Consider the following 13695-nt stretch of genomic DNA (forward strand, 5'->3'; position numbering starts at 1 on the left):
TTATCCAGAGAAAAAGATGGCGCATTCTCAAATGATAAGACTGTCTTTGTAAAGTGATGCATGTCAATTAGTCCCATCCTTACAGCTCACTTCAAATCACAGGACTTGTTTCAGGCTACGTTAAAGGGCCATCCTCCGAAGAAAGCAGAGGAGAAGTACCCTATTATCTTCATAGTGAAACGCAAAACAACTGCAGAAAATCCCACTGGTAAATAGAACACAGTTTAATAAGTAAATTGAAGATGATCTAACTATAAAATTTAGGTAACAGACTCAGTGTTACATATGGCAGGACTGGAAAAAAATCATTCATGACATTTTCCTTATCCCTCCCTCTTAAGCCCCCTCCCACCCCTCATTATGCTATTAACAATAACAACAACAACAAAAATGTTTTAAAATTTTTCTCCATCAAAAAATGAGGGAAAATAATGAGGGAAGAGTTTTCTTTTCTTTCTTCTTTGAACAGTTTCTTGAACACTCCTAATACCAATCACTCACAAGATGTCTGTGCAATCTATTTTACATGATTTCAAGGAAGTGATTAACTCACACACACACAATCCTTAAACAAAGCTATTTCGGAGTTCTGTACACTGTCTGGAAAAAAGGGAGGAAAAGAGGTGGTGGTAGTGGTAAAGAAGTACAATCCAGCCAAACAAAATGTTAAAAGTTTTAAATCAACAACGAGAATGACTTTTTCTGGTCTGGGGACCCAAGGCTAATAAAATGTTGGTCAAGATTCTGGTCTGGCTTCTATTGCAGAACACATTTCTCTTCTTTCTTGGCCATCTTGCCTTTGTTTTGCTCCAGAGTTCGCTCCAAATGCTCGTCTTCTTCTTCGGCCCTGGAAGTCAAACAGGAAACCAAATTATTTTTCTTCTTGGAGCGCAGAGCGGCACTCTCCTCTCGCCCCGCATTCCGAGCCCCAGAGGGAACGGGGTTCGCGGGGCCAGCGGGAGGCTGCCCGGCCCACCCGGGACCTCTGGACTGAACTTTCCGAAAACTTCTCGGCCCCTCAGCAGGCGGCAGAGCCTCGACCCCGACCCCACCGCCCACTTACTGCTTCTCCTGCGCGTCCAGGTCCCTGACGAGCGCGTCGCGCTTGTCCACTAGGGCCACCAGCTCATCCAGCAGGAGCTGCTCGCGTCGCTTCTGGGCCTCGGTCTTCTGCCAGTCTGCAGGGGACGGGAGGCTCCTTACCCACCCGGTCTCCCACCCCACCCGGCCCTCCCCTTCCCGCCTTTTCCAGTTCCCTTTTATTTCTCTGCAAACCATATTACAGAGCCACTAGCTAGTGTTTCACGGAGAGTTTGGCCGTCGTGATGAGGATTTCGCCCCTAAAACCCTACTTTCTAAGTATTTTCCGTAGATGGAGACGGCTACGGGCTGGGCTGGAACCTGCAAGAGACCAGGTGTGCGCCGGTGGCCAGCGGAGGTGCGCACCTGATGTCAGCCAAAGTGGGGGAGGGAGAGCTGGAGGCCCAGAAGAGGTCGGCCCGAGCGGTGAGGGGGGAATGTGGGTGAATGAGGAGGCGGGAAGCAGAGATGGGCAATAAAATCACCCTGAAAAGGCTAGAGAATCTGCCTGAGAACCTATCCTCCTCCCCCACCCCCATGCTCACCCCATACAGCCCATTCTTCGCTAATTTCCTCTTCGCTCTATTTTAGCAGTTGGATGTATCTCACACTGGGCGCCATATGCTTCACAATAACTTTAAAAGTAGTGAATCGGCTAATTAGCATTTTTCTTTGAAGTAAAAAATAAATTTGCTCTGCAACATTACACTGCAGCTCTCGATCGCATCACAGCCAGTTTTCTTTTGGAGAGGTTTGCTGCGTGGTTTCAAATCAAAGCACTTTTGCAAAGGAAAAATTACATACTTCTTTTTGAAACCCCGGTTGGAAAATCCGATGGGCAGTGCTCCTTCCATGGGAAAGGGCAGTTTTTTGACGGTTTTAGGCCCCAATAATATATTTCCTAATCATTGCTGGTCTGATAATTTCCTTAAGATGAGCAGCAGTTTCGTTTAATAAAAACAGGACCAAATCGAACATTTAAAGCACTTTTGAAACCAAAGCCAACTGCTCTCTGGCCAGACTGTAAGGGCTTGTAGCTGTCAATCAACCCCCAGTCTACCCCGCCTCCCTCATTAGGAAGGTAAACAATGAAAAGAAGAAGTAGATGATGAGGCAGATAGCCGAACAAATGAGGACCTAGAGGGAAACAGGACACCAGCTTAAAAAAAAAAAATACCCTGGCCACTGACTCATGTAGCCCCCTCCCCCAGCAAATGCACTTTCCAAAAAACAGAGAGGAGTGCAATCCTTTCTGGTTTCTCTCTTCTCTCTCCATTGCCCTGGGCAATCATGTTAAAACTCACATGGCTGGTGCTTATTCAGATAAACCCAACAATGCACACCGCTGGTTACCATGTGAATCTTCACAAACCACACAAGAATGTGCTGGTTCAAATCCCCCCGACCCCCTCCAAAGCAAAATTTATTCAAGACAGCAAACTGCTCAGCAGCTTTATGAAACCAAATGGAGCTAGAGGGAATTCTATCTTGTATTTACAAATTAAAAATTAGATGCATCATCATGCAATAAAGGTTAGAATAGCAGCAAAAAGCTAGAATAATTTATTCTATTTTATCACTATTCCTTTCATTACAAGCTCGAATACATACACACATATATATTAAACATGCCATATATTAATTACCCACATTCGATACAAAACATCACAAATAAGTACATTAAATAATTGGTCACATTACATTCTTATTTAAAAAGAAGTGAAGTATTCTATTGCATAGAGAGGAATAAAGAAACTATTGCTATGGAAAGTTTTTTTCTTAATGTAAGAATTTAAAAAATAATAATGAAACAGCAAAACTGGAGAAAAGCCATATCTATCACAATTTTATTCCTTGGATTTAAATGCAACTGAGGTCAGGAATGCTGGACAATTTTCTAATCTGGTTCTTGTTCTTAATCAGTTTCATTCTACACAGCAGATAAATTAATAGACTCTCCAGGTTGGAAAGATCTTAAAGGTCATCTAGTCTAATTTCAGGTAACTGTAGTTCTAGAAATATTAACTCAGAGAAAAACCTGCTAAATTTGTAAAAGATTTGTAACTAAATTTTATAATTATTAAGATTACCAATTTTGATGAATATGGATTTTTCCATTTCCAACCTCAAGAAATCATTCTGATTATAAGCTTAATTTATAATTCTTTACTTCCAAAACATTTTGATAAGAGCTTTACTACTGGGAAATAAAATTTCTCCACTGTAAACTTAAAAAATATAATTAAGTTAAAAATTACAAAATTTTTTTAAAGAAAAAATAAATTTTAATGACACATAATCTTCTTGAGTAAATTATTCCTTCCCTATATTTGACCAGTCACTTTTAAGGTTTTAATTAATAATTAGAAATATCAATATTTCTTTAACTTTTTAAAAAATAAGGTTTTAACAATATGGATAAGAGAGGAAACAATTTTATATTTTTAATCCATTAAGTATTGAATAATTTAAAAAATCTTAACCTTTTCCTAGCTCAATGCTGACATTTCACATAACTGTAACAAAAACATTTTTAAATTATGAATATTTAGGTAATTTTCATCATCTTACAAATTTAACTGACATTAGAATTTTAACTGTTTCAGCATAAATTTATAGGTTTTTTTATATTAAATGTGTCATCACTACATTAATATCTATCTACAAATAATTAGTCAAATTGTGGAGAAAATAGCTATGCGCAGTGAGTAGATTTTACACTAGCAAAACTACTTTTACTTTGGATTTGCTTTCTCACAGGAGTAAATTTATACACATTCACACACATATTTGAATGCTAATTTGGGAAATTAAGTAAACTATTTTGATGATTTAAAAAAATTTGATAACACCTTTAAAATTGATCAAGATTCACATTTGTATGTTCAAAGGTCTACATTTAAAAATTAAAAAATTCCTCTTTAAATAGCTTCACCTAGATGTAATGTCATGTTTTAAAAGCCTGAATGTAAGTTTATATGTTACTTGTTATACATTTTAAGAAAGGATTACTCACCTATAACAGCTAGCTAGATGCAATGACTTTGCCTTGGACAGACTACAATGTGGGTTTTGATTAATTTAAAGATTCCAGTGTACTTTTGCTACAAAAGCCATATCCTCTCACAACAAATAGGATTAAGTTTTGATGCTGCATTTGAGCCAAAGTGTTAAAATAAAGAGATTCTGTTTATGTCTATCTGCACTGAGCTGTTTTGTTAATCTAAAAAACTCTTTTTTTATATATAGGGCCAATTATTCATTCCCTGATTCAGTTTATTTGCTGAAGTTGATAATTACCTTGGAAAAAAGGCAAAAGAAATACCTATAAACACTTTAATAGAAAGGACCTAAAGTTCTTGTAGTAAACCTTCAACCTTGCCACTATAAATAAGCCTGGCACTTTGATGAAAATTAACACTAGTTTTGTAAAGAGCACATTGGGGGATTGCAGTCAAGTCTTATCTTTAGTTCCAGTCAACTAGCAATCCTGAAAGAGTTTGCATCATCATCAGAGCAGGCCATTTGATAGGATTCTACCGCTGTACCTAATCAATCTATGGAAGACTGTGGCTGTGCTGTGTAACAAAGCTAAAATAGATTTACAAATGGGGTTTTAGGGGATAAGCTCCTCCACAGGATTACATATTGATTTTAAATATAAAAAGCTTATCATATAAGCCATAACTACAAAAATAGTGAACCTATGCATAAATCCCTTTAGAAGAGCACCCACTTCAAACTCTAAGCCAAGAATAAATCAAGATGTACAAAATCCTAGAGAAGATCCATTTCTTGTGCAGAAAATGAACACACCACTTTCCAAAAGCCCACCCCAATGTGTGCAGAAATGAATTTATCTTTCCTGAGGGGGCATTAAATAATCTGGAACAGAAAAACTATAGGAAAAGTATCTGAAAGATGCTTGTTAGCTTAAGGGATCCTACAACTTAGCTCAGTAGAGTGAAACTCCTGCAATGAAAACACCTCAGGGAAAAAAAAAAGGCCAAAGTGATTATGGATTCTCAGAAGAATGGATATATTGAATGTTATTATTATTATTTTGCTCTCAAACCAAGCTGTTAATACTTCTTTCACTGGACTATGACTATTAATATTCTGTGCTTTTCTCCTAGTTAATGGTTTCAGTAGTAGATTATTCAAAAATATTTTAGTTTATTTATTATGAAAACCATCTTATGGCTACTAAGTAGAAGAGATGGGAAAGAAAAGAGGAAGGGACTTTAAAACAAAGGAAAGCAAAACAAAACCAATTAGTGTTGCCTGTTCATGTGTTTTTCTGTGGTGTTTTAACACTCTGAAAGACTACTGAATGTGTGTCCATTCTGAGGGCTGGCTCAGAGGATACTGTCTTCAAAGAACTGATGATCACGATGCTCAGTATCACTCTAGGACAGCTCAGGCCACATATTGCCCAGGCTAATGGGACAGCCCTCTCTCTGAGAAAGTGTCTTTATTTGTATTCAACAGGCTGCTTCTTTCCTCAAGTCTCTTTTGCCCCTCAACCAGCAACAGAAACTGGCTGAGAGATTTAAGGCACAATCACACATGGGACAAGAGTATTAATTAAAAAATAAAACAGAACAAAACCACAAAAAATTAACAATTGTATTAAAGGTGTATGAAAAGAAAAACATTAATTTTTTTTCTCTTCTTCAAAAATATTACTTTCTACTGCTCTTCCATGTGTACAAGGGGAGCAGGCAGAAAAATGTTAGATTATTTAAGACTGTAGGTCTATTATATAGGGATAGGATGGCCAATGAAACTGGGATGTTTTATATGTATTATGGCCCTCCTTTAAAGATGGTACTATTTGGTAATAATACTGGTTTTGGGATAGAAGCAATATCTGCCTTAAAAGTCAACTGTATTGTATCAAGCTGTATCTTAGGGTTGATTTAACTTACTATACATGAGAAAGTAAATTTTTAAACATTGTAATACTCTGTATTGAGCATAATATATAATTAATCTATAAAGAATAAATTGTATAATGAGTTATACATACTATATACAAACACATTTTATATTATACACACACATATATATATATATACCATATAAATAGTATTTGCTATACCTACTTTTCAAATGACTATTTAGCTTTCCAATCTCTTTTAAGACTATACCATGACTACAAAAATTATAGCAAGAGGAAAAATACCATTTAGTATATTTGTGCATTTTATTCAGTGGCAAGTTTCACAGAACTTCTTAAATAATTTTGACAAATTTTATAGTCATTATTAGTGATATAATTTGATAGCCACTTGAAGGAAATTAGCTATCTGAAAACCTTTTAAATAAAGTAAATCTAATTTATAAATTAGGACATACAAATGTTGTTAGTCATATTTATCAAATATTAGGAATATAAAAGTAAGAATAACACTTCTATAAATGTATAAGATACTATTTAGATAAACAGCATGTATTTTATTTACTAACAATTTTAATTAAAATATTTTAAAACATATGGTTTCATTTGAATTTCTCTTACAAACTTAAATTCCCAGTTTCTGAACTAATTAGAATTGACTTCTTATGGATCAGGTACCTTATCAGGTGAAGAAAGAAATTACAATGGACAGTCAATGCATGTGTTAAGAGGTCAATACAGAATAGGAAAATCAATTTGCATTGATTAGACAAAAGGTCCATTTTACAGAGCCCAAAGGATTAGCTTTTAAGTGGACATCTTTGAACTATAAGACATTTTCAACTAAGAGGTATAAGGAGAACAGCATTCTAAAATAGTAAGAATTTAAAAAAAATAAGCATATATAGTAAATGCCATAGTTAAGCTAGCTGATGTTTATTGATATTATGAACCATGCTTAGGATTACTATATATGTAATTCATTTAAAAGCTTTATATAAAGTGTGAAAGTGTTGCATTTATCTCATATGCCGGAATCTTTGCCTGATTATTCACTTAATAGGAGCTGGAATCTTAAGAACTATAGCAGACTGGACAGTTACATATTTGTGTTGACATCAATTAAATATTAAGGTAAAATTTAGAGTATGAATGTGAAAAATCAAAATGATAGATCTTTCTCAAACCTCTTTAACTTGCACATAGTAAAATGAAATCATTTAACTAGTTATATTTTCCATTTAATGGACATTTAAGCTTACAGACAAAAGATAAGACAATTTTATGTTTAATAGCAAGCATAACGATGATCTGAATTAGGGTCCTTAGGTTTTACATGACTATTGGTTTCTGACTCTAAGGCATTTATTTGCAATTCCTGTAGGTCCTTAGTCAGACCACACCTAGTGAGACCAGAAGGGTATTACACTCTTTAAATCTCTTTGACAACTGACACCTCAAACACCTCATTCGGCCATGGCATCTCTTACCTTCAATGGCTAGCATTGCCCGCAATTCCCGATTCAGCAGCTCATATCGTCGTTCTAAATCATGTTCTTTTTCCCTAGGCAAGTTGCAAAAGTTCATCAATATGCTAATTACTAAATCATTAAACACTTAAAAGAACCTTTAGGTTACATTGATTTTAGGACTCATAACTGACTGTTCTCTTTAACTTTAAGCCACTCAAAACAAATGATACACAAACCTAAAACCTTCCTCAGGTTGAATATTTAATAGTGCTATTATTTTTCTCCTTCAATTTTGAATTGCACAGAAGTATATTCTAATCTGTGGATAAGTAGCCTCAATCTTCAATGCTTCTTGTATTAAGTGCCAGGTATAAGGTTATTTTGTAGAATATTTTTCATAATTCGCAATAAACACTTTTTTGTCTAGAACTCTGTGTGAAAAGAGTACAAGAAACATGAAAGTACCACCAGTGAAAATTTAATATAGAGACAATTAAAAAGGCAAGATTAGTTAAGTTCTGCACTTCTTCATAACTCCTTTATCAAGTTCAGGCATGGCAGAAATGACAAAAATAGAGGTTTTCACTAAAATAAAACATGTAAGCCTGCTTCTTCCCACACTAGGTGGCATAATATAAGAACATTGTTAGTGAGAAAAAGGAACAAGCATTAAGTCCTATGTGAACTAAATGCTAAAGACTGAAAATGCTTACATTTGGTCTAGTCTCCATTTTACTGTAATTCTTGCAATCATAAAAAGGTCACTTCTGTGTAAATTATTAATCTTTTATCCCAAAATTTAGGGTAACATCATTTGTAGAATACAAAGTTAGTTTTGTCCTTATTAAGACTCATTTTAATTTTTAACTGAAAATTTGATGTTAAATAAACTTCAATTTTATTTCTTTTCCCACTAAATATAAACCAAACATCCTTTTTGTGCACAAGTGATTTCTTAAACACAGAAATTGTTTATATTACTTGGCTTTCTATATAATAAATACATTTTTTCAGTATCTAACACTCTAAAATTCTTACTCTTAAGGTAAAAATTGGTTATATACTATTTTTAATTTTATTTTTATATAAAACATAATCTCTAAGGAAAGAAAAAACATTAAGCCTAATAAGAATGAAACCCCCAAAAAAGACAATGATGGAAAACCTAAGATTCATCAATGTTGTAGGAAAAACAAGCAAAGTCATAAGTACTTACAGGAGAGAGAGCTGGTTCATTCTCCTTATTAAGGCGTTTTTCTTATTAACTAACATAAACCACTCCTGCATCATAGCTTCTTCTTCTTCTGTGTTCCTTCCTATAATTTAGGAAGAGATATTTCTTATTCTATTGACATTTACAAGCCAAATAATAGTTCAGCACAAGTGTTTTGTTTTTTTTCTTTTTAACACGAAACATATTTTAGCTATCCCAACAGTACAAGTTAAACTGTTTATAACAACATCAGATTAAGGTCCGAGGCCTGAAAAAAGAAATCAATATTTAAAAATTCATAAGCCAATCTCCAAAGCTGCTATTATTCACCTTGTATATTTCAGTCCCCCGAACATATTTACAGATCATACTAAGTACAATACTAATACTAAGTACAGTTAAAAAAAAAAAAAAAAGTGTTCCAACTTTTAAATCCTCCCCAGAGGCTGACTTGTTATTATGTTTCAGTGAGGAACTCGTGGTGCTGACAGACATACGGTCATGATAAAAATAAATAAATTAATTAAAAACCACATTAAAAAATCATTATGAGAATTATAAGACTACCAGTAAGGTCAGAGAAGTCAACAGATTTTGTGAGAGCTTCCACCTGTAACAACTTGCTTTTTTTCTTATTTTCCTCCCCCAAAGCAAACTAAAGGTATACATACATATACCATTCCAGAACTCATCATCCCTCACAGGGTAAACACTTGCAAATTATTTTAAATACATTGTAAATGAACAAGCTACAAAAATACTTAGAGCTATCTGTGAAAAAACATGATGAACATAATAATGTTCCGTAAATGAGAAAACATTTGAGCAGAGAGATGATTTAAAATTTTAGATTATAAATTTACTGATTGTACATTTAAAATTCATTTTCCCTAATATCCATTCCATCATCTGTACCACCCTTCCCCTCAAAAGGCCAGTATGTCAAGGATTATAACATATAGCATATATTTGGTATTGTTCATGCAGAAGTAGGCCACAATCATACTCAAGAAAAATATTAATTCCCCAACCCTCTTCCTTCCTCTCCCTTCAAATTGTATCTAGTCAAATTTACAATTCTTTGACTTTTTTTTTCTGAATTTCGCCCATGATTGGTTTATTGTTTTGCTAGACCATTATTTAATACTTCAGTCCAACTTCTAGATAGATTCATAGGGTTAACTTAAATATCTACTAAAAAATTAAATATGCCAGGTGAAGACTACATAGCCTAGTCAATTTCCTAAGTTTCATTTTCTTCTTAAGTGAGATATTTTCTTTTAACTTTCAAACACACTACCAGTCCATTAAAAAATATTCAAACAATACAGAGGTATAATTGAGTAAAAAGTCAAGGCCTCTTTCACCACCCCCACCCTCTCCAATTCCCCCATCCACCTCCCTTCTCCAGAAGTACTACTGCAGTTTAGCGTATCTTCTTCCAGACCACATACGTAGCTATGTCTATCACATACAGGTATATACCTTATCTGGACACATACAGGTTTCTTTAACATAAGGACCCTGTGATTTGTTGTTGTCATGCTGTTTGAAGATCTACTTCATTCTTTTTTAATACTTGCATAAATTATGGATGAACCATAATTTATTTACCTGTTTCCACATTAACAGAAATTTGAAAAAATCTTTAGAATGAAAATCTAAAATAAAGAGCTGATCTGTGTGCAAAAGATTAAACATGTATTTCTGAGCATCCCTGTAAAATAGATATCTGTTGTTCATTATTAGGGAAAATAGTGAGAGGATATGTGCTTTCATTAAAGTCTGTTAAACTTTATGGTATGAAGCAGATCTAGGATAGATTCTTTGAGTATGAACAAAGGTCTTTATTGTTTTACAGCATTTTTAATCTCTCTTTTAGGGTAGCTGGTTTTGTATTCACTTTGGACCATGTGATGTCTTGACACTGGTCATGTGATATAGGCTGCGATAGGCACAAATCCCTGGGTAGCAACAAAAGAAGAAAGAGTAAAAAGAAAAAGCTGAGAAAAAGCTTGCAATTTGGAAAAAGGCCAATTGTACCCTGGTGAAGGCCTTTTTGATCACTGAAATGACACATGTGTGCAATATTAATAGGTGCAGTTTTTATGATATTTTGTTTTCTGATTAAAGACTTAATTCTTGCATTCATAACCTAAGTGGTTTCTAAAAATATACACATATTAAAACTTTGTTTTGAGTTTAACCTAACCTGTAATTGAGGCTTTCAGGCAATAAGACTAGAAGCAACTAGCCTATTTTTAAATTAGCATCATTTTCTTCAATGGAAGACTGCTTCCTTGAGAATAACAATATTGATGTGGTACTGTGTTATTTTCAGTTTAACTCATGCCTATGATTTCTACATAAGAATAAAATAACTGTGTTATTTTCAGTTTAACTCATGCCTATGATTTCTACATAAGAATAAAAGATCCACCTCCCCTAACTGTTAGGAAATGAGAAGAGTCTCATGTTTAAAAAGGGAATAAGCCAAACAATAAGAAATATTTAAAGACATATTATTCAGTGCTACATAGATTATATAAATTAACTGAAAAAAACATATTTGAGGTTAAATCAATTCTGTATCACTAACTCCTTATCTGAGATAGTACACAGTGATGGAAATCTATACTTAGCCTAGTAATAAAAAAATTAAATTTTCTTCTAATACATCATTACACTATTGTTTTTAGGGATTTAAAATTTTTTTAATTTAAAAAGCTTTTAAAAGCCAGTAAGTTGAACCATTACAAATTAATCCTGACTTTAATAACTGGTTAAAGACCCCTTTAGCTTTATAAGTAACAAAAAATATTAAAGCCTGTGATCACAGTGAGCTTTTCTCATTTCTCCTCTAACCATTTGTTATTTAATCCAATACTAGTAATCCAATTTGTCCATCAGACTTTTAAAGGGCAGAATGCAACTTCCTCAGCTTAGACACTTTTCAAAGTACAATATATTTTTCAAATGAATGCTGGATGTTTCATTTTTCCCAACTATTCCTAGCTCTAATGCATGAGGAAAAAAAGAACAAGATGAACATTGTTCATACTGATTAAGTAAGAGCTCATTAAAGAGCTGTCAGTGCGGTACTTTGAATATGCATGAAGCATATAATCAGATCTAGTACCGTCACTAGAGGAGAATACGGTAAGTACAAAGGATTGATTTAATTACTTAGAGTGGGCTGTGGTGGTAAAGCAGTCTTGTTAGTGCAAAAAGAAAAAGAGGTTGTATTCTGGCACTGTTAGAAAAAAGGCAGTTTTAGCTTCTGACACAATACATAATCTCAGAATAAAGCACTTTACATTGTAGCTTAAAATGAAGATTGTCATTATTTTATAAAATGGCCATAAATCATTTTATCTTGTTTAAACTCACCTAGTTAACTACCTCTCTTTCAAAATTATCTTTAATTTGTAATCACAACTACAATTTTATCACCTTAGAGTCAATACTGGTACTTTAAATTTTTTTCAGTTTCATGAACTGAAAAGTTCAAAACCTATATTATTGAAGCCCATTTTGAAATTTACAAAATGACAAAACACTACAGTTCAGTACACAGTGACTAAAATGTGAAAGCATGGCCAGGTTGTTAAACTATATTTTAAAACAGAGTGCCTCATGTTTATTATAAATATACTACCAATAAAAACATCACCTTAACATTTTAAAGTATTGACTAATATAGTCTCTGGTAATGTTTTTTTCTACTTTGTTTCCTTAAAGAATTCTGTTTTGTTATTTTGCCTTGTGGAATGTAACGTCTTTCTGACATCACAATCTCTTATTGTCAGTTTTATCTTTTAATCAATTATTATAGCTGAGTATGATTTATAAAAACTATTAAATAATGAAGAGTAATGAAAATAGCAGGAAAAGTAATATGTAAATATGACTTCAAATCATTCTTCCTATCACATAGTTAACAAAAACCACTTAACACAAAGCAGCATAATATAGCACTACATGTAGTATAAATACTTAATAAACGTTGGTTGACAACTGCCTTTATATTCCATCTCCTCCCTCCCAAAATGATTTAAAGTTAAGATTTAACTTAAGAATTCATTTCTTCACCCAGGAACATGTATGTAGTTTTCATTTGTTTTTTCCAAAGCAGCATTCTCAATGTAAATTTTAAAATGAACAAGAGGAAAGTGATGTTAAAAACCTGAAATTATGAGTTATATTTTCAAAAACTGTCTACTAGTTAACCTTTCCTAATTAATCTTTCACCATAAGCTTATTGTCTATTTAGAAAGATATATTTTCAGACAGTGCATTCTTTTTTTTTTTTTTTTTGCGGTACGCGGGCCTCTCACTGCTGTGGCCTCTCCCGTTGTGGAGCACAGGCTCCGGACGCGCAGGCCCAGCGGCCATGGCTCACGGGCCCAGGCGCTCCACGGCATGTGGGATCTTCCCGGACTGGGGCAAGAACCCGTGTCCCCTGCATCAGCAGGTGGACTCTCAACCACCGCGCCACCAGGGAAGCCCAGTGCATTATATAAATGCAAAATAAGGAACAATACAATTTTAGCTGAAAAGAAGAGGAATTCAATGGGAAACAAAGAAAACACAGAGATGAAGGCACTGTTGAAACATATACACAAATTCAAGATTTTCTACTATGAAAACATTATATAATGCTGAAATCTTGCCATAGCTCCATAGTGGCGATGGCTGACTAGTGATCACATATGGCCCTTAAAGGACACAACGTAGCAAACACAAACCAAACATAAAAACAACAAAGCTGCCATTACAAATTGTCCCTATGGTATGATTACACGTATATGATAACCTCTGAAAGATTTAGTATATTAAAATAGAGATACACATGAAGGTATCCAACTAACTGATACTGGACAAACATTTTAATAACACAGGAGGTGAATTCTGGTAGATTTACTTAATGGATGAGAAAGATTAATTTACTGCAGTTACATAGGGTCATGGACACATGAACTCCAAAGCCAACATCATTACAGGACTCCAGTGCTCCAGTTTTAGAA

General features: G+C 34.1%; 1 protein-coding gene across 8 annotated transcripts in view; it reads right to left on the reverse strand.

Annotated features, from left to right (window-relative positions):
* EHBP1 (EH domain binding protein 1) overlaps nt 1-13695 on the reverse strand; it is a 344818-nt gene continuing 331123 nt past the window's right edge. For all 8 annotated transcript variants that reach the window (XM_067704925.1, XM_067704931.1, XM_067704927.1 and 5 more), the window contains 4 exons: nt 8672-8771; nt 7474-7547; nt 1064-1178; nt 1-847 (listed from right to left, as the gene is read on the reverse strand). In XM_067704925.1, the coding sequence (XP_067561026.1) occupies nt 757-847; nt 1064-1178; nt 7474-7547; nt 8672-8771 (380 nt within the window). In that variant the 3' untranslated portion in view covers nt 1-756. The remainder of the gene's footprint in view (nt 848-1063; nt 1179-7473; nt 7548-8671; nt 8772-13695) is intronic.

Source organism: Pseudorca crassidens, chromosome 14 (assembly GCF_039906515.1).
Source record: "Pseudorca crassidens isolate mPseCra1 chromosome 14, mPseCra1.hap1, whole genome shotgun sequence".
In the NCBI taxonomy this organism is placed as follows: domain Eukaryota; kingdom Metazoa; phylum Chordata; class Mammalia; order Artiodactyla; family Delphinidae; genus Pseudorca; species Pseudorca crassidens.